The 26,778-nt window shown below is 36.7% G+C and overlaps 1 protein-coding gene across 3 annotated transcripts in view; it reads right to left on the bottom strand.

Moving 5' to 3' along the window:
* The window catches only part of STX11 (syntaxin 11), a 55,667-nt gene extending 33,680 nt beyond the window's left edge, over positions 1-21,987 (bottom strand). The window contains exons 1-2 of one of the 3 annotated variants that reach the window (XM_074187762.1): positions 21,824-21,987; positions 21,551-21,738 (exon numbers count right to left, since the gene is read on the bottom strand). In XM_074187762.1, coding sequence (XP_074043863.1) covers positions 21,551-21,605 — 55 coding nt within the window. In that variant the 5' untranslated portion in view covers positions 21,606-21,738; positions 21,824-21,987. Of the gene's footprint in view, positions 1-9,501; positions 10,176-16,770; positions 16,826-21,550; positions 21,739-21,823 lie in introns of those variants that run through there. The other 2 variants (XM_074187763.1, XM_074187764.1) reach the window with 2 other exon arrangements.
* Between the last annotated feature and the right edge of the window lie 4,791 nt (positions 21,988-26,778).

Below are 26,778 nucleotides of genomic sequence, written 5' to 3'. Positions count from 1 at the left end.
TTAAAATGGAAATACTTAAGAGAATTAAAACAATTAGTCACAAGATTAATCAGGGATTAGTTTAGCACTGGCTGTCACTTTAGAAAGTAGAGAACAAGACCCTGAGGGAATTATACAGAAGCAACTTTTAATAGGAGAAAGGGGAGAGATAAATTAAAGGTTGGAATACTGAGCTGTGGGAGGGCAGGCCTGGGAGTGATAACCTTAATAAGAGATTTTTGACAATCAAGGGGTAGCAGGTGGACTTTGCCTCATTGGAAATTTTCTCTAAGATCAAACTTGGTTCAGAAGCTTAATTTCAGAACAGCTTTGTATATTTAACTGCTAAACAAAACTAAGAAAGCATGACAAGCTCATTTAAAATTTTAAATACAAAAAGGTATAGGAAAATATAGGGCAAACCACTCCTTTATGGTTGAAATATAGATACATGTGTGTCTATCATATATCATTATACAAATACATAGCATAGCTTTATAAATGTATATAAACATAAATATAGGTATGCATATGTATTTTTGATCATATATCTAAATCAGTTTATCATTGCTAAACTGGATCTAATTCTTCATGACTTTATTTCAAGTTTTCTTGACCAAGATACCATTTGCCATTTATTTCTCCAGCTCATTTTACAGATGAGGAAACTAAAGCAAACAGGGTGAAATAACTTGCCCAGGATCATATAGCTTGTAAGTGTCTGAGGCCAAATTTGAACTTAGGTCTTCCTGACTCCAGACCTAGTGCTACCTAGATGCCTCTCTGAATAGGTATACTTTTATGGTAATATAACCAGCATTTTAATATAACCACAATTTTCCCATGATTTGTAAAGTAAATATACTTGTCATATATATAAATACTTGCCATATATGTATATTATATATATATATATTCTTATTATATAAAATTACTTCAGAGTTTTTGAGCATTATAACATATTGTAATAGTAAATATAGGGAAAGACTATGATTGTAGCAAAGAGTTTATTGAAATTAATCATGTAAATTGGTTCTGGAAAAAATCAATCAAGAAAATAAAAGTACTCTTGAAGAATTAATAGGAAAAATTCAATAGAATTTTTGAATATGCATATCGGTATACATATATTCCTTTTTAGGAATATGTTTATCCATGTGTGTTTGTGTATATGCACACATGACACATGCATGTGTACATACATGTATCTGTACATAGATATTCCTTTTCGTGTGTTAATTGGTCAGAAGGCTGAAAGACAATTTAATATAGTGATTAACCTATTTATAATATATAGTGCTTTCAGGTACACAATGTTTTACCAATTGTATCTCATTTTAGCCTTACAGCAATCTTGGGAAGTAAGTGCTTCTATTAACTCTTATATTTATGAACAAAGAAACTGAAGTAGAAAAAGGGTAGCATCATATGGTAAGTTTTTTAGTCTAGATAGACATACACATGTACATTCACACATATGTGTATGTGTGTATGCATATGTTTCTATATATATGTATATATCAGACATAGAAACATTTCTTAATGCTAGTCTAATAGTGAAATGTTCCTGAGACTTCCACTTTGCTTTGAAAGTCTACAATATAGTAATCATGAAATATTGTGTATTACAGTATCTTATCTCACTGGAAGATATGGACTATATCTCATCTAAATTCTTCTGAAATGCAAATACATTTCTCACATCAGGGGTTTAATAAATTTTACTGATGAATGAATCTACTTCCCCTAAGGTCTTAAAAAAGAAACTCAAACTTATCAATGCCACAGACAGAAGGCTAGATCATAAGATCCAGAGTCAGAAAAACTTAGAGGTAATTTATTTCAAACTCTCATTTTGTAGATGGGTAGAAAAAAAAGATTGAAAAGTTGTTATTTGCCCAAGGAAATAAGGTTAGTAAGTAGCAGAGCTAGGATTTAAAATCATCCCATTTGATTCCCAGTTTAATACTTTTTCTACTATATCTTGTTTCAAGATGATGATTTATATTATGACTACCCACTGAGAAATCCTTGATTGTGAACTGTGATTATTCCAAGTTCATCAGCTCTCCCCCCAACAATAAACCATTGCAATTCCTTTCCAAGAAAAACTTTTACCTTCTATTCTATCTATGAAGATAGCATATATTCTTTCTACTTTTGAACATTTGGTCTTGCTTACAAATGAAGCTACTTTCCTCAACCCTTTTAAGTTGCATGTAAATGAAAATAATTCATTTTTATCAGTTAAAACTAGAATAGGGTAATAGAGATTTGACCCAGTATAATGAATTTTCTACACTTCTCTTAGCCAAAAAATGATATCAATGCAATGAATTTAGAGGATGCTAACAAAGAGCATACTTCTTCTCCTGCCTGTTTCACTGCCAAGGTAGAAGCAATGGTGATTTTATCCCAGCATTACTTCCTCATCTTTTTAGCATCCCCTCACCACTACATTTCCAAATGCTTGCAGGGCTCCCCAACTCCTGCTCCTTTCTTGGCTAGTTATGACTTTACTCTTCTCTGTTCTTCTCTATTTCTCTCTCAGTCTCCTCTCCACCCTTTTGGAGGCATTAAGTCAGTATCTCATACTTATGTCAGGCTTCAGAAGACTCTTCTCTTTTTCCCTAGAAGCATTAATGATGAACAGATATCCTTCCCTCAAGTAATCCAGCCTTTATAATTCTTCCATACAAAAAAGGCCTAAAATTAGAAACCCAGACTCATTAATCATTCCTTTTTCATATTTAGACAATTCATTGATTCCACAAATATAGATTGAACATTTACTCTATATGAGAGGACAGAGCCCAAGCCCTGGCTTGCTTGATCTTAAGGGGACAGGATAAAGGGAAATATAAAATGCCAATTCAACAGGCCTGCAAACTGCTTCATGTTCTTATGTATAATTCTCAACTTTCTGCCAGAATATCCAACAACTTTTGAACTGTGTTGAATAATAAATTATGACTGCTTATTTAAGCTTTTCTGCCAATTTGTGTTGGTGAAAGCATTTCACAATAAACATTTCTTTCATGGAAGAAAATAAATACCTGTCCCATACTTGTTTTCCATATACATTGAATATTATACTCCCCATTTAGGGAAATTCTAAAAAGGAGCCAAACCTAAACTTTGGGTAATTTTTTTCCTTTTTTTGCCTTTGTGGAGGTGTTATAAGTCAAAAAAAAAAGTGAGAAAAAGAGGTTAACTCCAGTCATTAGTGGTCAGGTTTTTCCAGGACTAAACCTAGTCACTGCATGAATAGATCCACTAAGGTCTTTTGAGTGGAGGAGATGGTGTAGTACTAACTAGAAGATAAGCAAATATAATATTATAGATAGATAGATAGATAGATAGATAGATAGATAGATAGATATAGATATATAGTACAAATCACTTAACCTCTCAACTCCCAGACAAAATGTAGAGAGAACTAAAAACTGGGGGAATTAAAATAGTTAACATTCATTTAGCACTTTATAATAGTTAATACAAATGTATCATTTATAGAGTGCTGGTCTCATAAGCACTCATTTTCCTGAGTTCAAATCCAATCTCAGACACTTATTAACTGTGTGACCCCAAGCAAGTCATTCAACCCTGTTCACCTCAGCTTCTTTGTCTATTAAATGAGCTGGAGGAGGAAATTGCAAACCAGTATTTTTGCCAGAAAACTCCAAAAGGAGTTGTGAGGAGTTGGCTACAACAGAAAAAAAATGACCAAACAACAACAAATACAGCACCTTAAGATCTGTAAATTTATGTGTGAGGGTACTTATACAAACATGTGTACCATTACACACACTAAACTTTGAAGGGTGCTAGTGGTTCTAGGCTGTGAAGCTGAAGACCATATATATTCTAGTTATGGGGAAAAAATCTATGTACAAAGACAGAAGGTGAAATGACACCTTTGTGGGACAGCAAATGGGTCAATTTAGCTTGATTATAGCATGTTTATGTGGAGAAGAATGTGTAATAAAGCTAATGAAGTCAGAGCCAACATGAGAAGGTTTTAAATGCTAAACACAGGTGTCTGTATTTGATCCCTCACAAAATAGGGAACCAATGGAGCTTTTTGGAACAGGAGAGTAATGCATGAGTGAATTGCAGCTACCACATTTGATGATGAATGTCAACAAATTGGAATATATCCAGAGGAAGGAGTTCAAAATGGTAAGAAGACAGAAAACCATGTCATGCAGCAATAATTAGAAGAAAGTAGGGCTATTTGGCTTGGAAAAAAAATCTGAGGAGAGAAATGATTTACCTATTTCATATATTCAGAGGGTGCCATATGAAAAGAGACCATTGGCTAGAAGTTAGAGGAAGGCAGATTTTTGACCCATTGTAAGGATGAACTTTCTAACAACTGAAGCAGTCTAAAATTGGTATGACAACTGAAGAGGCACTTAATGAATATGATGTAGAAGAGAATAGTTAGATAGATCAGGGGTTAGATAACTGGGATAGATTTCAGGGGGTCTGTGAACTGTATGGGGAATATATATTTATCTATATACATATATCTATCTATCTATATATATATATTACACATATTATATATACATGCATATACACACATTTAATTTCATTTGCAATCTTAGGTATGATATTTTATGTCTTAAAAAGACTATGCTAGGTGACATAGTGTATAGAGCACTGACCTTGAAGTCAGAAGGACAAGAGTTCGAATTTAGCTTCAGACACTTGCCACTTACTATCTGTGTGACTTAAGGCAAGTTACTTAACACTGATTACCTCATATACAAGGTCATCTCTAGTTGTCCTGTTTTATATTTGGCCACTGGACCCAGATGATTCTACAGGAGAAAGTGAAGCAGGTGACTTAGCAGAGCCCCCTCACTCAAATCCAATTCATGTGCTTGTCATGATATCATCTCCCTGATGTCATGGTCTTCTTTCAGAATGAAGGACAAACATTATGATGATGATGATGATGATGATGATGATGATGTGGCACTCATTTTCCTGAGTTCAAATCCAATCTCAGACACTTATTAGCTGTGTGACCCCAGGCAAGTCACTGAACCTGGTATCAGTAAGACCTGAATTCAAATCTGGCCTCAGGCAAACTTATTAGCTGTGTATCCCTGGGCAAATCACTTCACTGTTTGACTTGGTTTCCTCAGCTGTAAAATAAGCTGAAAAAGGAAATGCAAAGCCACTCTAGTATCTTTGCTAAGAAAATTCCAAATAGGATTACAAAGAGTTGGACCCTACTGAAATGACTGAACAAAACAGGAAGACATTCTGAAAGGGGTTTTCAGGCTTCATTAGACTGCCAAAATTTAAGAATCCCTGGACTAGATGATATTTTTAAGTCTGTTCCAACTCTGAGATTCTATGGGTCAGGGTCAGCTAGATGGCTCAGTGGATAGAGGATTGGCCTTGGAGTCAGAAGAACCTGAACTTAAATCTGACCTCAGACATTTATTAACTGTGTGACCCTGCGCAAGTCATAATCCTGATTGCCAAGAAGAACAAAAAAGAAAGAAGAAAGAAGAAGAAAGAAGAAGGAGGAGGAGGAGGAGGAGGAGGAAGGAGAAGAAGAAGAAAAAGGGAAGAGAAGAAAGGAAGAATGAAGAAGGAAAGAAGAAAAGAGATTCTGTGGGTCTATTATTTTATAATTTTGAGTTCCTCCACCTGCTTGCTTCCCCAAAGACTCTTGACAGTTGTACACAATAATTAGCAATAAAACATAGGCGCTTAACTAATGACTAGCACACAAATAAGGTAAAAAATTTGTAATAAAAATCCAAAGGACTATTTCCACAATAAATTATATGGTAACCTATACAGATGGGTCAAGAAAGAAGACTATCATTTCATTCTACAAAACCTGGGAGGGAAAATTGAAGATGAAAAAGTCTACCAATAAATAAAGAACAAATTTAAATGAAAAAACTAAGTGAGTTGCCTAACATTTGACCAAAATACCTAACAATAATTACATAAAAAACTAGAGTAAAGTTTTCTCTATTTCCTTCCTTATATATTCCCACCACCAATCACATGAAGTGAAATGGTTCTTAACAATTAGGAGCTTCTACACTCAGTTTTAGTCACAGGATAGATATGTGGCAAAATTGATATTCTGAAAATACCAACTATATACATATGTTGAGAAACAAAAAGGGAGGATCAATTGTATAGAGTAGAGATATGCTAAGAAGAAAGTGTTTTTCTGAAGGTACATCCTCACTTTGGCTATTGGTGGGGATGAAAAAGGGGGAAAAAGAATAATGGAATGTTTTAGAATTATATAAAAGAAGAATGGATAAAACCATGTTTGATTCATAATGGAAGTAAAGTTGGAGGGGTTTTTTTGAGATCATCAAGACAGGATGCTTGTCACGGACAAGCATATAATGATGGAAAATTCAGTTACAATTTCATGTAAGGAGACAACTAGCAAATCAACAGTGACTGATGCAATCAGTATTTACTAAAAGTCTACTCTGCTCAGGGACCATCTTACAAAAGATACAAAAAATAAAAGTTCCTACTCTTGAGGAGCTTATATTTTATCAAAGGAATGTCTGTCTGTCTAACTATCACAGTGTACACAGAATAATAATAATAATAATATTATCTCAGTGTATATAGTTAAATACAGGGTAGTTTGGGAGAGAACAAACTAACTGTTGGGGGCAAGGGGAATCAGGAAAGGCTTCCCATAAAAAGCAGTGCTTGAGCAGCATCTTGAAGGATATGAGAAATTCAATGAAGCAGAGATAAAGAGGAAATATATTCCAGCAAGCAGGATGGTGAGTGCAAGAGTAGAGCAATGAGTGTTGGAATATTAGGTTCAGCAAGATTATAAAGTGCAGAAGGGGAAAAATATATAATGAGACTGGAAAGATAGGCTAGGGTCAGGTTGTGAAAGGATTTCAAAGTCAAACAAGATTTTAGGTTTGATCCTGAAGGCAATAAAGAATCTCTAGAGTTGATTGATTAAGCAATGGCAGGGGTCAGATCAGAGCTTACAAAAAAAATCACCTTGGTATCATGGCAAGGAGTGGGGTTGAGGGGAAAAATCTGGAGTGGGGAAAGACATAAAGCTGAAAGAACAATTAGGAGGTCTCAACATTTTGAGTGCTGTGAATTATTACAGCAGGTATAATTTTGCTAAGATTATACACAGTCAAGTTTCTGATGTGTTAATAAAGTAACCATAAGTTTAAGCCTGAGGATATTAATAGGAAAAAAAGTTACTACAGCACATGTTGAGGTGGAACTAAAAATGTAAACTAATGAATCTTGGTCAACAAAATACTCATCCTGCTATTTCAAATGACTAACAATGCCATGGAAAGTATAGTTTTAATTGTACTATTTTGTAGAATCCTTATAGGACCTGAAATAAATTTATGGTTTTGGCAGAGGAACTGGGGTTAAGGATAGTCAAGTTAATCTAAACCAAGTGGGAATGTTTCCCATAATCTGGTTTCCTATAGGTGAAACGTGGAGAAAGCTATTATATTTTTGTTTTATAATTTAATGTTTGCACTCCATTCTAACAATAAATTGTAAGACTGCAAATTTGTAATATTGACCAATTAGAGCATACATTCAGAATAAGTTAGGACCAGATGAATGAATGAATTCATTCATAAATTCAACAATCATGAATTAATTTCCTGTTATAATATGCATTTCTATGGTAGGTACTGAGGAAGATGCAATGATGCCTATGCTCCATCCCTGACTTTCAGAAAGTCACCCCAGTATAGTGGGATATAAAAACCATTATGCCATTTATATACTATTACTTTCTTCAAAACAATATCATTGTAATTTGAAGTATTATTCCCTAACATCCTTAGATAATTGATTTGAAAAATGAAGAATAATATGAATAAGAATCATTAAAAGTCTTTAAAGATCCTTACTCTTCAAATGAAAGTCCATGAAAATGAGGCTTATTTAAAAGAAAAGTCTGTGCTTTACCATTATTGAAAAAGATATTCCCCCCGCCCAATCCACCTTTCTACATATCTGAGTATTGAACTAGACCATTCCATCTGCCAGGTCTGTGATAAATTCAGTTATATCACTGAAGTTCCTCCTCTGACTCCAGTTTCCCTTTTTTCAAAAGTACTCTCTCTCTTTCCTCTTCTCACTTTTGGTGATGAGTGTCTGCCTGTCGTTTTCTTCCAGAATTTTATCACTCAACAGCAATGAAAAAGTTGTGAAGAGCTCTGGGTTTAAGAATTTCAATGTAAAGTACCTGCTCCTAAAAATTGTCCCTTGGCTCAGGTACCAGTTATAGACAGTGGCAGTGAAAACCCACAGTACTATGGACAGACAAGTGGAGGGACATTTTAGAAATTACTTCCTAAAGGTAGCATCTTCTGAAGGGACATATTAGTACTATTCAAAAGAAAATTAAAAAACACAAAATAAAGATAAGATGAATTTTCTTTTGGGTATATATGTGGCAGAGTTTATGATAATTTAATAGTTATCTTAGTTTAATCTGATAGAATGTACCAACAGATATTTTCCAAAGGAAATGAAAGCCTGAACCTTCTACATACAACTCATCCCACGTTTACAATGCATGGAACATACCTGTAGTCTTATTTTGAAACACACACACACAAAGCAAGTCTAATTTTTTTAAAATTCATTAACAAAAGCCTATAAAATTAAACAGCACAGTGACTCATTTTAAGAAGCCAATGTGAAATAACAACTCCTCCCAGGCCTGAGAAACAACTAATACCCAAGTGCTTAAGATTCACAGGAAGTAAAGCAGATCTTTACTTCTTCCATTAGAGTTAGTGTATGTATGTTGGGGAGGGGGTGGTCCTCTGGAAAATATGTAATTCTCTCTCACTCCTATCACCACACATTCCTCTCTTCCATTCCTCAAAAAGCCTTGTTGAAGGAGCCGCTTCAAAGCCACAACAGTTTCCTGTTAACTTCCTGTCCAATTGTCGTTCTCTGTCAAGACAGAGCAAGTCATGGGAAAGATATATTGGCCTAGTAGGAAGCTTGAGAAATACTCAGTGGAATGCAACCTTTACCTAAATTCTCAGAAAGTTTAGTCTCCCTAGTTTTAAAGCAGATTTGAAATATATTTGTTAGTGAATATTTAAGTGGATCTTGTTAGATTATCCTCATAATAAGCCTATATCTAGACTGAGTCATTTTAGGTGACCTTTAAATTAAGCAGCAAATCCTCACCTCTTCATTACCTCAGAAATGTCTGTTGAAAAATAATGCCTCCTGAAATCCCAAGAGGTCCTTTTGCATAGAATAGATTCAAATGGGGAGAATACTGTATTTTACCAAAGAAGAGTTTTTTCTCTTGCTGTACAAATCACCCAACGGAGCAGCATCTTCCGTCCTCCGAGATAATTATGTGACTCCCAATGATCGCCTCTCTCCAGACCCCCACCTGTTCTGAGAGATTTGGCTTCTTGTCTTATTGTGGAGCTACCTATTAGCAGGGGGAAATAGTAATATGGGGCGGGGGGGACTAACCAAGAGCTGAGATCGCTGCCTTTCCCGCTGTCTTCTCAGGCGCCGCTCCAAGCTGGGCAGCGGGCGACAGTCCACCTGTTGCCCAGGGACGTGCTCCTCCGGCTGCGCTCTTGGGGTCTCGGCCCTTCGGGGCTCGGCGTCCGGCCCCCTGCCGGACGAGTGACTGGCCACGCGGGGTGCCGCAGCTGGGCCCTTGGGCAGACCCAGGTGGAGGCGTCACAGGCGGAGAGGGCTAGAGCTTATTAGGATGGGACAGCTTGGTCCCTGCGGCTCCACTAACCAAAAGACGCAGATCCCGGCCTCATTTCTCCTCCCCTTCCTTCCTATTTTGGGGGCTGCGGGCAGTGGGGGGTGAGGTTTCCCACTCCCCCCCACCCCACCCAGATCAGAAGCTCAGTCCTGGGCTGGAGGGGAGTTGAGAAGGACCCTATAAAGAGCCTCTCCCCGCGGGGTCCTCTCCCACTTAGCGAGAGGAGAGAGAGGATGGGAGAGCAGACAGGTCGGGAGGAGGACCGAGTGTGACGAGGCCGGCGGAGGGGCGGGTTTCTGTGGGTATCTGAGCGAGGGTTTCCTTCCAGCACGCCCGGGTTCCACTAGGGGTGGACTTTCCCGCGCCCCCGGGGAATCTCTGTGGCGCGGGCTGGGGTTTGGGCGTCCAGCTCATTTCCCAGCAGCTGAAGAAACCCCCAGAGAGGTGAGAGAGCCGCGAGCGCGCGGGGGGTGACAGCAAGGAGCCAGGCCCCGGCGGGGTCCCGCAGAGGGGGCTCCAGGCAGAGCCTGGCGGGGGTCTCAGGTGAGCTGTCCAGCCGCGCACTCCACAAGCCCCGCATCCTCTAGCCCACGTAAGCATCTTCAGCCCTTGACTGGTTTGTCACTTCACCCGAAGTGCCAGGGATCCGTAAATTGTGAACAACTGGGAAAAAGATGTTCCCAAGACGCTTTTAAATTTAACACATTTCCATCACTTTCTGAAATCTAGACAATTAGCAAAACAATAAATGGAGCCCTCATTTGTAGTTTCCTGTTCTCTGAGATGTAAATCTTCCCCTCGACAATTTAACAAGTGACTCTTGGAGCGGAGCTGAAATCTTTACTACCACCCTGCTTCAGCATTACCTCTGAAGTTCCCGTCTCTAAGATCCTTTGATTTAGTCCGATAGCCTTCATTTTACAGATGAAAACAAGCCATTTACCTAGAGCCATATAGCTGGTGAACAGCACAGTCTGAACTTGAAACCAATCAGGTCTCATGATTCAAAGACAGTGAATTTTCTGCTATATCCTATTCTCTTGATGGGAGCTGAACAGTTTTTCACTCCCTGCACTCCACTGAAAATACCTGGAGAGATTAGAACTAATGTTATTGGGGGTGAGGGTACAGTTGGGGAGACTGGGTAAGAAAAGACATCTGATGGCAAATAGTATTGATAGTTGCTATGGGAGATAAGTAGAGTGAAAAGAGCAAATCAATTTGGGTTCAGGAGAGACCTTCTTCTGAAGACTAACCATTGTAGGACTATAAGCAAATCACTTAACAAATCTAAGCTTCAGGTACTTCCTTAGTAAAAACAGATTTAGTAATATCTATAGTATTTTTCTATCATCTCACAAAAGAGATGATGAATTTAAAGTACTATGGAGTCTTAAAGTCCTATATAACTCTTAAAGACCCATATTAAAGCAACTTTTTATGTATTTTTGTCACACAGCCAAATTGACTGCTAGCTCCTTGTATAAATGGTACCCCATGAACTTGCCTGCCTACTCAGATTCAGACTCTGGGTGTCCCATAGAATAGTTCCTATTTTAGGATTAAAGGGTTCTAGTTGGGTTCCTATTTCTAAATCTTGCTTTCAAACCACAACCAGTATACTTACCTTTAACAATAATAATGATAACTACTAACACTTTTTTATATAAATCATAGTTATTACTAATTGTACTAAGGACTTTACAATGGGTTCATGGGATCCTCACCACAACCCTGGGAGGCGGGTGCTATATACCCATTTTTGCAATTGAGGAAACTGAGGCAAAGAGGTTAAGTGATTTGCTTAAGGTCACAGAGCTAATAAGTGTCTGTGGATGGATTTGAACTCTTATTGTTATTTGGGAGGGGAGAAAAAAGGGGAAGAGAAGGAAGAAAGGGAAGAGAACAGTGGGAGGTGAGGGGATATGAAATAAAATTAGATCTCTATTTTCTAGCAAAATTAGCTTTTTCATCTGCACCCTTTTGCTCTTTAGAACTTTTGTTTTCCAAATTAGCATTCAATTAATTCAACAGATAGCCTTCATTTTGTCCCAATGTGTGCTCTATCCAAGGCGGTTTGCCTTTCTTGACCATTCCTAGATAGAATCCAACTGGTCCTTAAGCCTTCTTCTTCCTTTGAACTTGATAATTCACTTCCCCTCTGGGTGTGAAACTGTACTTTGTGTTTAGCATGCAGACCTATAGAGCAGACATTCCCTAGTCCTGATATATCCAGGTAAAATAAAGACAAAAGAGAAAATGACTCAAGAAGAGTCTGAAATCCATTTCAGAACCAATGGGCCATTTCTAATAGCTAAAACTTATAATAGATAATATTTACACAGCACTTTAAGGAATGCAAAATGACTTGCATATGATTTCATTTGTACCTCAGAACAACTCTGAAAACAGGGTGAGGTAAACACTGCCAATAATTCCATTTTACAGATGAGGGAGCTGAAACTGAGACAAATTAAGTGACTTGCTTCAGTCCACACAGCTAATAAAGTGTCTGAGGTGAGATTCACTTAGATTCCCCAGACTGTCTCTTACACATCGAACTATCTAAATTATTTGTGTTATTGTATGATGGCAAGAGAAAGGTGAAATCACATTATTTACCCATTAACTACTATGCATTTTTTTTGGTATAAAATCTCTTATTTAGGACCTTCCTTTTCATCCACACTAAGATATATTTGGTTCAGAACATTTATTTTTATTTTTTTTTTGCAAGGCAAATGGGGTTAAGTGGCTTGCCAAGGCCACATAGCTAGGTAATTATTAAGTGTCTGAGGCTGGACTTGAACTCAGGTACTCCTGACTCCAGGGCCAGTGCTATATCCACTGTGCCACCCAACCACTCCCAAAATAAGTTAATTTAAAAATATTCTCTTTCTCAATATATCACATTGGCTCCATTTGACTCTCTGATCACAAAATTCCAGGTTTTATTATGTAACTTAACAGTGTTTATTTTCAGATATACATCTTCCCACAACCTCAACTCTAATCAAGCAAATCTGATTAGATTATGAGCTCCTTGAGGGCAGGGATTGTCTATTTATTCATTATAGTCTCAGTACTTAGCACAGTGTCAGACACAGAGTAGGTGATAATAAATATTTATTGGATGGAACTGGAAATAATCCACTTATTCATTTAAAATCTGCTATCCTTAAATCTTTTTATGGGATATTCTTTTCATATAAAGCTTTCCTTTTCTCATCCTTGGAGCTAGTAATCAATTAGTCAATTAGTCAATCAATAAATATTACTTATTGTCACACACTATTCTAACAGAAGAAGGTAGTTGTTATTATCATCCCCCCTTTAATAGTTGAGAAAACTGAAGGAGACAAAAGTTAAATGACTTGCCCAGGGTGATAGATCTAGGATGTGTCTGAGATCTGATTTGAACTCATGTAATGCTCTATTTGCCTTAAACCTTTACAATATATGCTGATCATTGTGTTAGCTCTGAGGGTTAAAAAGACAAAAGTGAAATCCTTTCAGCCTCTAGAGAACTGAAATTCTAACAGGAGGCACAATAGGAACACATATGAAAATATAGGTAATAATCTAAAAATAAATACAAGATAATTTTCAGGGGGAGATGGAAGTCTTTGTTAACAAAGTTAACAAAGTGTGGTTTGAAAAAAAGTTCCCTGCTATAGATGGCAACTTTGAAGAAGCTTTAAAAGGAGCTAGGGATTCTAAAAGGCAAAGGTAGGAAGGGAGTGCATTCCAATGCATTCTTGTGCAAACGCAAAGAAGTGGAACTTCTTATGGGAGGCATAGCAAAGTCAATTTGGCTGGTCCAAGAAGAGGGGAGTGATTTATAATAAGCCTTTGTAATTTATAATAAGTAGTAATTTATAGTAAGGAGTCAGAATGAAGTTTTTAAATTTGATCCTATTTAATAGGGAGCCATGGTAGTTTATTATACAAGGGTTTATCTTCTTAAGCACAGTCAGACCTGTGTTTAAGAATATTATTTTGGCAGCTGTGCAGAGATGGATGGATTAGAAAGGGGGAGAGACTTGAGGCAGAAAGACCAATTAGGCTATTATAAAAATAATCCAGGCAAAGGATGACTAGGATGGTAGTCATGTAAGAGGAGAGAAGGGGATAGAAGCAAGAGATGTGTAGGTATCCAAAAAACTTGGTGATTGATTGGATAGTGGAACATGGGGAAAGTAAGGAATCTGCTGGCTTCTTCAGAGCTAGATAAAAGTTTATAAGTTTTGCTTATGTTTAATTTATGTCATGATGTTCATATAAGTCTTAAAAATTCCTGCTGGTCAATAAACATATTCAATAACTCTGGTGGCTCTCTATCACCCCCAGTATTAAATATAAAATTCTCTTGTTTGGCATTCAAAGACCTTTAGAGCCTGCCCCTTGCCCCCAACTTTCCAGGTTTCTCTTACCTTACATTTTCTAATGTACTTTACCATTCAGTAACCCTGGCATCCTTCTTGTTCCTAGTATTTTTGGAACTCAGCACTTTTGCTGACTGTCTCCCAATGACTAAAATGACCTCCTTCTTCATCTCTGCCTTCAAATTTCCTTCAAATTCCAATTAAAAGCTTGCCTTCTATAGCAGGGAACTTTTTTTTCCTGCCAAGGGTCATTTACATATTTGTAACATCCTTTGCCTGTTATAGTTAATTAAAATTTAATTAATTCACCCCTACAAATCTCCTAGATTAATTGAATTTCAAGTCCTGTCTGCAGTTGCCACGGCAGCCCCAGACTAAACAGCCCACGACTAGAATTTCATTTCCCACCCCTATTCTACAGGAAGTCTTTTCCAATCCCCCTTAATTCTAGTGCCTTCCCCTTTATTGATTGATTTCTTTATCTTGCATATCACTTGCAAGTACATAATTTATTTGTTGTCTCCTGCATTAGACTGTGAGCTCCTGAAGAGCAAGGACTTTTTTTGTCTTTCTTTGTACTTCCTGCACTTAGAGCAGGGCCTGGAAAATTATAGGTGCTTAATAATTGTTCATTTACTGATTCATAATGAGAAAAACACATCAATTGCATTTATTTATGGTGGTAGTATTTATTTACTTGTCCATGCAATAAACTTATTAAGTGCTTATCACATACAGGATAGTGAGCTTGATGCTGAAAGCTCACAAAATACTACCTAGTAACTTGGCTTAGGGGAGAGAATAGTGGTCCTATAGTCAGGAAGACTTTCTGACCATGTGGACTTGGATAAATGACTCAATTTCTCTAATCTGCAGCTTCCTAATTTGAAAATGGGAATGACAATAAAATCTAATTTATGGGACTATTAGGAGGATCAAGTGAAATCAAAGTAAAATGCTTTGTAAAATTAAAGCACTATTTAAATGTGAGCCATTTTTATTACAAGTGACTAATGCCTATTCTTTTAATCTCCTATCAGAGTTATTACTAGGACTCTGCCTTCCAAAGCAGATTCAGTTGAGTCAGGGGTGTGGAGGAGGAAAGGAGATATTTGGTATGTCCACACCCATTCCTGTGTGAGTGGCTTAAAGTGTCCCAGAGACAGCAGTCTTGGGAGTTCAGGATGTTGAGGAACTGGGAGGTCAAGGTGTTTGGAGGGGGGTGTGGACCAGGGTGGAGAAGACTGTAAGGCAAGGACTGACTATATAGAGGAGCAAGAATGACCTGTTCCATACTTGGCAGTGATAAGTATTTGGATAGGATGAAATTCGTGTTACTATCACTCAACAACCTTTGCTTCTCTGGTTTATCTTTCCCTTTCTTTCTCTCTTCTACACTTTCTTTCTCCCATAAGTTTTACTCTTCCCTTTGCTAAGGAAGACACAAGGACACCATAACTTTCCACCACTCTTGACAATTTTATTACCTACAACCTTGAACTGTAGTCTATTGTGTAAGCAATGGGAACTGGATGCTTTTCTCTCAAGATTTTTAAAGATGAAAAATAGCATTATGAATGGGACAGTTTAAAATGAGACCTGTTTTGAGGCAAGAACATAAAGAATAGATTGGTCCCATGATTGTGTATGTAGCATACTCCCTGTTTGAGTTGACTCCTTCCTCTTCAGGTAGCCACATTCTCTTCACATTATAATCTTAGAGAGCTTCCTAGAGCACTTAGAAGTTAAGTGACTTGTCCAAGGACATACAAACCAATATGTGCCAGATCCACAATTGGAACCTAGATCTTTTTGGCTTTGTGGTGTTCTCTCTTTCAGAATATAATTTTGTATCTAGACATAATGAATGATGGCAGTTCTATAGAGCATTAGGCCTGGAATTAGGAAGACTTGAGCTCAAATCTGACCTTATTAGCTGTATGTCCCTGGGCAAGTCACTTCATCCTGTTTGGCTGAGATTCCTCATCTGTAAAATGAGCTGGAGAAGAAAATGTCAAACCACTCTGTTATCTGCTATCAAGAAACCACAAATAGTGTCAGGAAGAGTCAGATACTACTGAAATGAGTGAACAACAATAGCAATGTACACTAGGGATCTTAGAACTATTAATTTACTATTCCTTCTGATCATCATTGTGTTCCATCTTTGAAGCATCATCACACCAGACACATAATTAAAACCTTTCCAGTAGAACTGAACCTTCCAGAACTTTCATAACACACTCAAGAGCCCAGAATCACATTTTCACTCTGAGGAGGAGGAATCAGAATAGAACTTTATAGCTGCTGTCTGAGGATCAGCATAGTCAGGTTGTATAGAGATTTAGATTGTTCACAAGATGATAGATTCTTTTGCCACAAGAAATGTTAAAGTTACAGAGAATTTGCAATCTGGGGTAGAAGGAACAATTCTCTTCTTGCTATTCACTAACATACAGGGTATAAGATTGTTATAATGAACAAAAAGATATATGTAAAATGCATTGAAAATCTTAAAACTTTATGGAATGCCAATCATTATGACGATAATATTAAGGAAGCCCCTAGGTGACACAGTAGTGTTAACCTTGAAGTCAGGAAGAACTGAGTTTGAATTCTGTTTCAGATGCTTACTAACTGTGTGATCCTGAGCAAGTCACTTAAGTTTTCTCAGCTTCAGTTTCCTCATCTGTAAAACAGAAATAATAGTAGCACTCACCTCACCTTTGGGATAACAAATGCAAAATCATAACAAATGCAAATCATAAAGTGCTAGCTAGCTCTTATTATTGTTGTCACACTGGAGTTTGGACTTAAAACCCAGGTCTTCCTGGATTTAAGTACCTCTATCTACTACTATGCTACACTCTCTCATTTCTGATAAATTCTGGCTATTTGTTTTGATTTAGTTTTGGTTTTTCCCAGGCAATGGGGTTACAAGGTCTAACAGCTAGTTAATTGTTAAGTGTCTGAGGTCACATATGAACTCGGATCCTCTTGACTCCAAGGCTGGTGCCCTATCCATTGTGTCACCTAGTTCCCCCTTTTCATTAAATTCTGGCAATTTGACCTTAAACTGGACATTAAACCTTCTCGGGGCTCTAGATTATAAGTTAAAGAGAAAAGAAGTTTCCTATATCGGTGAATTTGATGTTTTCTGTTCTGTTCTTTTCCAGTACCTTAAGAATAAACACAATTTTAAGTATGTTAAAATAATAATAAAAAAAGGAAATAGAATAAAGTTAGAGAATACTCAAAACTTAAAGTATTCTCCCTCACTTTTGATTAAATGCTTTCTTCTGATTTGTATGAGATACATTAAGAAGTCACCAGGACCATTCTATACCCTATTGCAATCGTCAGTTAGGACTTATTCCTCTATCACTTTATGCTTCTCTCTTGGTAACAGATGGTATCCTTGATTTCAACCCTTTTCAAACACTGTAAGAAGTAACTATTTGGCTGCACAATATTTCATCATTCATTTATTTTAATTCATTGAACAAATACTTATGAGGCACCCGTCTGTGAGACCCTGCTTCTTTTTACAATTCAGAGAAAAAAAAAAAAACAACTAAAAGGACCTGACAACCCATGACTGATTTCTCATAGGATCATTAATTTTGTATTTGTAACATTAAAAGTGTCAGCAAAAGAATCAGTACCCAGTTATTTTCAGTTTAAATCTAATGTCCTGGCACAGCTAGGTACAGCAGTGGATAAAGTACTGCTTTAGAGTCAGTAGGACCTGAGTTTAAATTCACTCTCAGATATTTGACACTTACTAGCTATGTGACCCTGGGACAGTCCCTTAACCTTTATTACCTCAAAAAAAAACCTAACAAAAAAACCCTAAAGCTAATGTCCTTACTAGGTCTGTAATACAGGTAGCTAGGTGCATAAAGTTCTGGGCTTGGAGTCAGGAAGACTCATTTTCCTGAATTCAAATCTGGTTTCAGACTGGGAAGTCATTGGATCCTGTTTACCTCAGTTTCCTCATCTGTAAAATGAACTAGAGGAAATGGCAAACCACTCCAATATCTTCATCATGAATGTCAGCTAAGACTGAAAATGACTGAAAAACAACAAAGGTGTGTGTGTGATATTGCCCACTTGAGGTCTTAGTTTCTTCATTTCTCAAATGAGTGGTGATTTCTTTAGGCTCCAGCTATAAACCACAGGGACTTTTATTATCACTGGGAAACTCTACAACCCTTTCCTAAAGGTCCACATTATTGTCTGCCTTTTCAGTTTATGTCATTCTCTAGAATTTCAATAGCATTTTGAGAGCTAGTTGCTGGTGTGTCACATTAAATACATACTTATGGAGTGCTCTGAAAATAGTTTACTCTCAATTGTCCTATGAGGTCAGTAGTTTAAGTATGACTGTCCCCATTTCACAGATGCATAAAAGTTTATTATTCTGTTTTTACAGAATTCTCAACCTGGCTGATTTCTTTTCACTGATCTCTGCCCTTGAGGTTCCTCCATTCTACCCTGAGGGACATGGCACCAAGATCATATATGACATGGAACTTCTGGAAGGCAGCTTCAGGAGATGGGTGTAAAATATTAGAATAGAAAGCACACTTGGTCAGAAAGAGGGTGGGATCTATATGGAAGCAAATACTTCACAAAGGAAGGCAAGAACCCTCCCCACCATGTCACTGTTTGGAGAAATAATATCAATTACAATTGTGCTAATTTGGCTCTGATTCCAAGAATTTTATATAGAGTTATAGGTATTGATTACATGTTTCTTCAAGACTATATATTGAACATACTTTGTTTCAATTGAGAAAAAAATTTATTGGTGTCAGAGGATAGATTCATCTCTCTACATACTATCTATCAAAATTACTATGTGTAGGAATTAAGAAATGAAAATTTGAGAAGGAATTGGATGCTAGTTATTCCTGTAGTTCTTAAAGGTTTAAAATTAAATGACACAATGGATAGTGCTGGGCATGAATGGAGGAAGACCTGGGTTAAAAATCTTGCCTTAGCTATATACTTGCTTTGTGATCCTTGGGAAACTTAACTTCTCTCAGGCTTTAGCTCTAAGTCTATGCTCTTTCAGGCTTTAAAATTCTATGAGTTCTAAGACCAGCTGTTGGTTCTCTGTAACTGGTTTTATTTACTAGTCAAAAATATGTTATTTTCATATAAGGTTTTCATTTAAGATATGTTTTATTTTGTTTGTCTATACTTCAGAACATCTTTCACAGCAAAGTATAGTTAACAAGCTTTGAGGAATCTTTCATGAGGAAAAACACATTTATAAAACCCTAGTAACAAAATAATCCACCAGGGATTAGGAAGGGACTGAATTAATTTTTCGTCTCAAGATTTAAGGAGAGAAGTTTTCTTTTATTTGGGTTCCCTGAGAAAGTGAAATGTAACAGACCACCCTATAGAGAAGCATCACCCCTTTTTAAAAGTAGTTAAGGATGCAGTTAGGTGGCACAGTGGATAGAGTACTGATCCTGGAGTCAGGAGGAACTGAGTTCAAATCCAGCCTCAGACACTTAATAATCACCTAGCTGTGTGAACTTGGGCAAGTCACCTAACTCCATTGCCTTGCAAAATTAAAAAACAAAACAAAACAAAAAAGAGTAGTTAAAAGGAGATGATTAAAACTTAACAAAAGGCTTATATTACAAGCAACTTAAAGAAATGGAAGAGGAGAAAGAATAAAAAGAGATGGAAACATGTACTTTTCAAATCAATGGTCAAACAAATGAGTATAATAATCTAGAGGAATTTAACACTGGGTGGCATGGTGTATAATAGAATAGTTAAAAAGTTAAAAAGACTTGAAGTTAAAAAGACTTGTCCCAGAGTAATGAACAAATTATCTATTCTCTTAGGACTTTAATCCATTAAATGGGAATAATCAAACCAGTAGATACATCTCTCAAGATCGTTGTGAGGCTCAGATGAAGTAATGTAGGTAAAGTTCTTTGCAGACTCTAAAAAGTTCTGTTGGATCCCTTTAGTGAATATTTGAGAAGATAAGGACAAAAGGCATGGGTAGTTTATAATTAGCTTTGTTGGAGAGAATACCCATGTTGAAATTGTAGATAAATGGAATATTGCAGTACAAAGTCCCTTGATATTATTGCTGTTAGTATTAGTAATAATAATTATAATTATAACAGCAATGATGATGACAATTTTTGGGAAGGGTATACCATGGCAGTAGCAATATGTTGAATCATGCCTTGGCATCTGGCTACATGGTAAATGTTTATTGAATTGAGTTGAATAAAGTCTAATACTATGAGAAACCTGAGAGAAATAGAACCAAAAAATTACATGGAAAAACATTTACTTCTGGAAGTTTTGTAAAGTTATGTAAATGGGACAGTCAAATGTTCTCTGTCATTATACTGGTAATTTTTTTTTAAAGATCTTAAGTTTAAGTTTATCTCATTAAAAACTTTACTCTGATATACCTACATACTAGGAATCATGCAATTTAACACAAACCATCAGATTTGTTCCCTCAAAGATGGTTCAAAGAAATTTGGTCAAGAATTCTTAGAAAAATCTAGACTTTAACTCATCTTTGGTCTTCTCAAAAGCATCTTATGAAAGCTGATCTCTTTTGTATTGGGGTTTTTTGCATCATAGTTGCCAAAGATTTTTAAGGCAGGTGTTACTCAACGCTTTGTTCTCGGAAACCTCTTTTTGCATCATTTCAGTCTTAAAGGAACTCATAAAAGAAACTGTATATCTTAAATAGAAGCCACATCATTAATCCACTACCTTTGTTTCTGAGATTGACCTAGTCTGATTTTTTAAGGACTTGACTTTAGAGACCTCCTTTAGAAAACATATTAAAACTTCACTGATTAAAAATTTTTTTCTTAATAGGCATCATTTTGAGAAATAAACAGTTCAAACCTCTATTCTGTTTTTCCTTGATGAACCAGTATTAATTAAATACATAGGCATATAAACATACAGTTAGATACACACACACACACACACACATACATATAATTGAGGAGGAAACTTGTGATTTCTCTGAAATATAGAACTCTCAGGTGAAGAAAGTTCCTCTACCCACTCAGTTCAACAACTTGTCTGCAACTTGTCTGCATCAAAGAGTTGTCTAGAGTCAGTTTCTCTATTTCTGTCTCCCTCCCTTCCCCCCCTCTATATACATGTATGTATATTGTACACATACACACACACACACACACACACACACATATATATCTATCTTTATACACACACACACACACACATTAGCTCAGGTGTAAGTTTTAATGACTTAAAACTGAACTAAGATTTTTGGGACAACCTGTATGTATGCATGTAAATATATATGAATGGAAATGTGTGCATGTTTTTATACACATATGTATATATTTATAAAATCTTCACTAACACTCAAAATTCTTACTTTGGAGAAGAAGAATTCTTTCCTTCTCTTTCTCTTCATCATCCTCTTCTTCCATTTCTTTTACTTACTGGTAATCTAGCTCTTTTTAGTCCTTTCTTTTATATCATTCCTCAGTTGGAATAGTTATGTCTTCCTAGGGTTGTTTACAACATTTCTCTTCTTTGGATTCCAGCTTCCTTTTCTGCCCCCTAAAGAAAAGAAAGTATAGATCAGTTCCATTAAGTACTATGGGCATAGTTTCAGAGTAAATGTTTTCAAAGAGGGTAATCTTACTATAAGAGTTGGCGCAGGAAAAGCAGATTTGACAGTGCTGTGTCCACGGCCCCAGCTGATCCAAGTGACAAAGTATTTCTATAAGAGCATCTGCCTTCTATCATAAATTATACTTAAGGACAATGTGGAGAACTTGACAGCTTTTCCAGTCTCCCTTGGCTACCTTGTCTTGTTAATAATCTTAGAGTTCTTGACTATATATATATTTTTAGATGTTGACATGGCATTGCGTCATATTTTCTGAATGTTGAAAATGGGCAGTGCCTGCTGGTTCCTTCACTTTAAGCCTTATTTTTTATAATTTTGTAATGAGGAAAAAGGCATATTGTGAAATAAAGGAAATCTTGTTTGCCACTATATGACATATCCTACAAAGAAAAAAATGTCAAAACAAATCTAAGAGAAATTCACATATTTGCCTTAAGTGATTAACAATAGTAGGAGTAATAATAATAATAATAATGAATAGAATTATCTAATATATGTAAATTGCTTTGTAAATCTTAAAGTGTCACATAAATGTTGATTATTGTTATTACAAATTGATTACAACTAAGAAGTTGAATATTGAGGGAAATTGACATTTATAACTCTCCAAAATCGGAATCACCTTTAGGGTTTATTCATATTTGTGCAATAATAGCTGATTAACACTTTAACTGTGCAAAATGGATTGCATATATATATATGCATACATACACATATATGTTATTTCTTTTGAGCCTTACAAAGCCCGGTGAAGTAGGTTATATAGAATTATTACTATCTATTTTACTAATTAGAAAACTAAGGCTCAGAGATATGACTTGCCCATCGTCACATAAGTAGCTAAGTTTCAGTGACCAATTTCAAATCCAGGTATTTCTTGACTACAAGTCCAAAGCTCTGTCTATTAAAGGTAGCAGAGTTGAAAATGATGCCCTCAGAATAAGGAAAACCTGATTCTTGAATCAGATACATACTAGTTGTATGACTCTGGGCAAACCAATTAACCTCTCTGCCTTAGTTTCCTTACCAGCAAAATGAGGATAATAGCACTTAACTCTCAGAGTTGTGAAGATAAAAAAATTAATATTTGTATAGCTCTTTGCAAATTTTAAGTGCATTATTGTTGTTGTTGTTATTCTATCATGTCTCTTAAAAATAGTGAAAAGAGTCTTTAAATTTAGAGTCCAAAAAAGCTACATGGAACTAGTAACAGTGTGCACAAATTGCAGAGAAGTAGATTTAAGCTTGATGTAGAGGGAACAATTTGTAAAAATTAGAAAGTTTCCAAAAATAGAGCACCTTGGGATATAGTTTGTCCTTTTCCTGGAAATCTTCTAGCACAGTTTGGGTTGTCACTCTTTAGGGATTCCACGGGGGGGGGGGGGGGGGGGGGGGGGGGTTCTTAAGCAGCTGAATGTAGGACTAGATTGCCTCTGAGGTCCCTTCAAAATTTGAAGCTATTTGAACTAAGTTTGAATTTTTGACTCTATCACTTACTCTTACTTTGTGAAAGAGCAGAATGATGGTGCTGGACTAGTTTGAGTAAGTCTTCAGATGCCTTAGAGGTCAAGTTTTCTAGACCTGAATGCAGTCAGACCAAATGACTGAGCACAGAACAGGTAATGGAAACAGTATCTCAGCTTCTGTGAACTCAGAAGTGGTTCCTGAAAGTTAGATTGGTATATGTAGATAAAAGTCTCAAGGGGGAAAAACTAATCTTAGCAGTGATGTTAGAAATGTGGTTAGAGAAAATGACCTCTGGTTTTGTGAAGTCAGTGCATGGAATAATTTCAGTGGGTAGGAAATTGGGAGGAGTAAATCAGAAACATCTACCAGAGTAAGAACACTGACTATGTAGGAGAGAAGTTTGAGTTGAGGGAGCATGGAGAGAATGAATACTAGGAAAGTAGATGCACTCTGAATTAGGGAGAATGGTGAGTGGCCCTTCATCAAATTTGTACTCTATCTGAATAAACATCTTCTGCAATCTCTATAGCTTATATGGAAGACTAAAGAAGATCTAGATGTCAGTACATTATTAGTCTGAGTAGATCTGAGACATTCTCCAGGCAGGATGCTGGCTACAAGGCCACAAGTCCTATACTGGTGTACATATAGATGCGCACCTCTCCTTACATACCATGACAGTCATAGTGGGGAAGGAGATCCAAGATAAGGCTCCTAGCCTCCATATTCTCCTACCATTACATTCATTTTTCTTGCTGAAATGCACACTTGAAACTGAGTTCCTATGATCTCTGGCTTTTCTCCTGTAGTTTGGACCTCACTCTCCCCAGTCTGACCTCTAAACCTGTTTACCACATTGTGCATCACTGGCTTACTTCCTGAGTTCCCTAAATTACCCCAGCAGAGATTGCATCATTTGCTTCTCTTTCAAAATGCCCCTTCAATATTGAGAGGTGGGGAGGGAATTTTTCTACACAAACAGCTTTACGTATCCCACAGCAGTTCAATCTGACATTCATTACCATCAATTAACTTAGGTGAAGATAGATGCCAATCTAACCATGCCCATCTGGCAGTGAGCATTCATCTGTGTCTCTAGTTCTAGTTTTTTCTTCATTTGTGACCTAAATTATGACTGTCTATTCATTCATTCATTCATTCAAAAAATGTTATTGAGAGTGTTGTACCCATTTTAGCTCTGGCCACAGGATTGGCAAGGAAGGTTTATCTAGACTTCTCTAACACATAGGGACTGTAGACTGACTGGGTTGTTGACCTTGAACAAGAATGGTCTAATGAGAAAACGAGAGGTACAGGATACCATCTAAGGTGTCCAAGGAGGCCAGAGAGCTATCATGGCTGGCTGTAAGAAGCATGCTGATCCAGAAGGGGAATCAGGGTAGATTGCTCTCTGGAACTGTTTATTGAGAATGAGGAGACAGCAGCCTTAGAAGACCAATGGAAATTGCCATGAATTGAGGATTTTGCTGACAAGCAGGTTCAAGTGCAAGTCATAGGGCCAATAAGGCACCCCCCCCAAACCCTCCAAACCACAATGCCTTATTTTCCTTCCTGTGTGATATGTAAATACACACAGACATGCATGAATGTGTATGTATGTATGTATGTGCATATACACACACATGATGGTGAGGAGCCTGTTCAACTCATTCTCTTCCTGCTTCCAATGTTCCATTTCAGACAGTTTTGAGTGGCAGTAAAGTTGGGGAGCTTTATACTTTTTTATATATGCTTAATATATGTTCATACATACATATGTACATAATATACATATAACATACACCAGAATATTTCAATATGCCAAGAATAAAAGAAAAATAATATAGAGTACATGAAACTGAATCTCTATTACCTGCATCTTACTTTTTAAAAAGCATTTAACCTATTACTTTAAAGCTATCCTGATTATTTGTTTCCTGAAGAGCACTTCTGTGCTCATCTTTGCATTTCTTTATCCTTCCTTCCTTCCTTTCTTCCTTCCTTCCTTCCTATCTTTCCTTCCATCTTTGTTTCATTCTCTTTTATTGGAAGTACTCTCCCTTGCCCTCCTCTCCCCACCAAATTCTTTCAGATGAACAAAAGAAACATAAAGCCATGATACTGAATAAACTTTTTCAACCAAAACAAATAGGGGCCAAAAATAAATGTTGCATTCTTCATTTTGGGTTGCATGAAACACAGAGAGGCCACTCTCTGTTCGGAAGTAGGTAATTGGATTCAATATCAGTCTTCTGAATCTGTAGTTGGCCATTGCATTAAAGAAATCTCATAAGACTTTCAAAAAATTATTTCTTTAGTATTATTATTGGGTAAATTGATTCTATTCCCTTCCCTCTTTATCAGTTCATGTAAGTCTTCCCAGAAACTGTACATTTCATTATTTCTTATAGTATAATAATTATAATGCAAGATAGTTAGATGAAGAACAGTAGAGCTACACAGGAATAGCAATTTGTTACTACTCACAAGGGGAAGAGGAAAATAGATGCCACCAGGGAACAGTTTTGTTTTGAGACCTATTGCCCCAATTGAGAGCAGCATACTCTAGGTAGCTTTCAGACATAGAATCATGCAATGATTTCCTAATCAGATCAAAGGCTCAGAATTCCTTAAGATTCAAAATCATATAGAGTTTTAGACAAAGAGTGAATTGGAATCAATAGGAGACCTTCCTGTCATCCAAAAGGGAAGAGAATTGGGGCCAATGAAAGGAGTAGATTTTCTTAATTGTCTATTAAGGAATGAGGAATTTAACTCTGAGCCAGTTCAGCAAGAGGTAGATGGAGGTGTTAATGGCAAGTAAAAAGTGGGTTTATTATCATTCCATAATGCAACCTGGAGGTTAGAGGGTGGGGCACTGTCATAAATATCTTTGTACAAAGGGTGGTTGCTTTCATCTTTCTTTGATTACTTTAGGATAAGATCCCAGCAGTGATACACTAGGTCAAATGCACATTTTAGTGATTTTGTGGGGGTTCTGCCACCTAGAAGGGTTGGACAAATTCAAAGCTCCATCCATACCCTGCAATTTTCCTAAATACCAATTTTGAATCTTAAATTGTTTATCTGTAATAAAGCTGCCAATAAAAATCAAACTGAGATTGAGATTGGCAGATTGAGATAAGGAAAAAGAATATATATTCGCAGATACATATCCATATATATATATATATATGCTTACACGTATAAATTTACATATACATATTCATAAGCACAATGTTTTGTTGTTCAATTGAGATAAACTGAGGTCAGAGGTATAGGAACAGAAAGAGGACTGCAGACATTCCTAGACTTATTTTCTGTTTCCCTTTTGCCTAACAACCAGCCCCTGAACACCACCTAGGATGGAATTGTCAGCCCACCTGCCACTGTGGATAAGAGAGGAATGATTATAACAGGCCTTTCTGAACTATTTCTAGGCTGACCAATCCTAACTATCTATCCACTGTTCTCAGATACAAAATCAAACTTTCCAGTCT

Source organism: Macrotis lagotis, chromosome 5, assembly GCF_037893015.1.
Source record: "Macrotis lagotis isolate mMagLag1 chromosome 5, bilby.v1.9.chrom.fasta, whole genome shotgun sequence".
NCBI classification, from domain to species: domain Eukaryota; kingdom Metazoa; phylum Chordata; class Mammalia; order Peramelemorphia; family Peramelidae; genus Macrotis; species Macrotis lagotis.
Note: the sequence above shows the minus strand (reverse complement) of the source record. Positions and strands in the feature narration are given on the sequence as shown.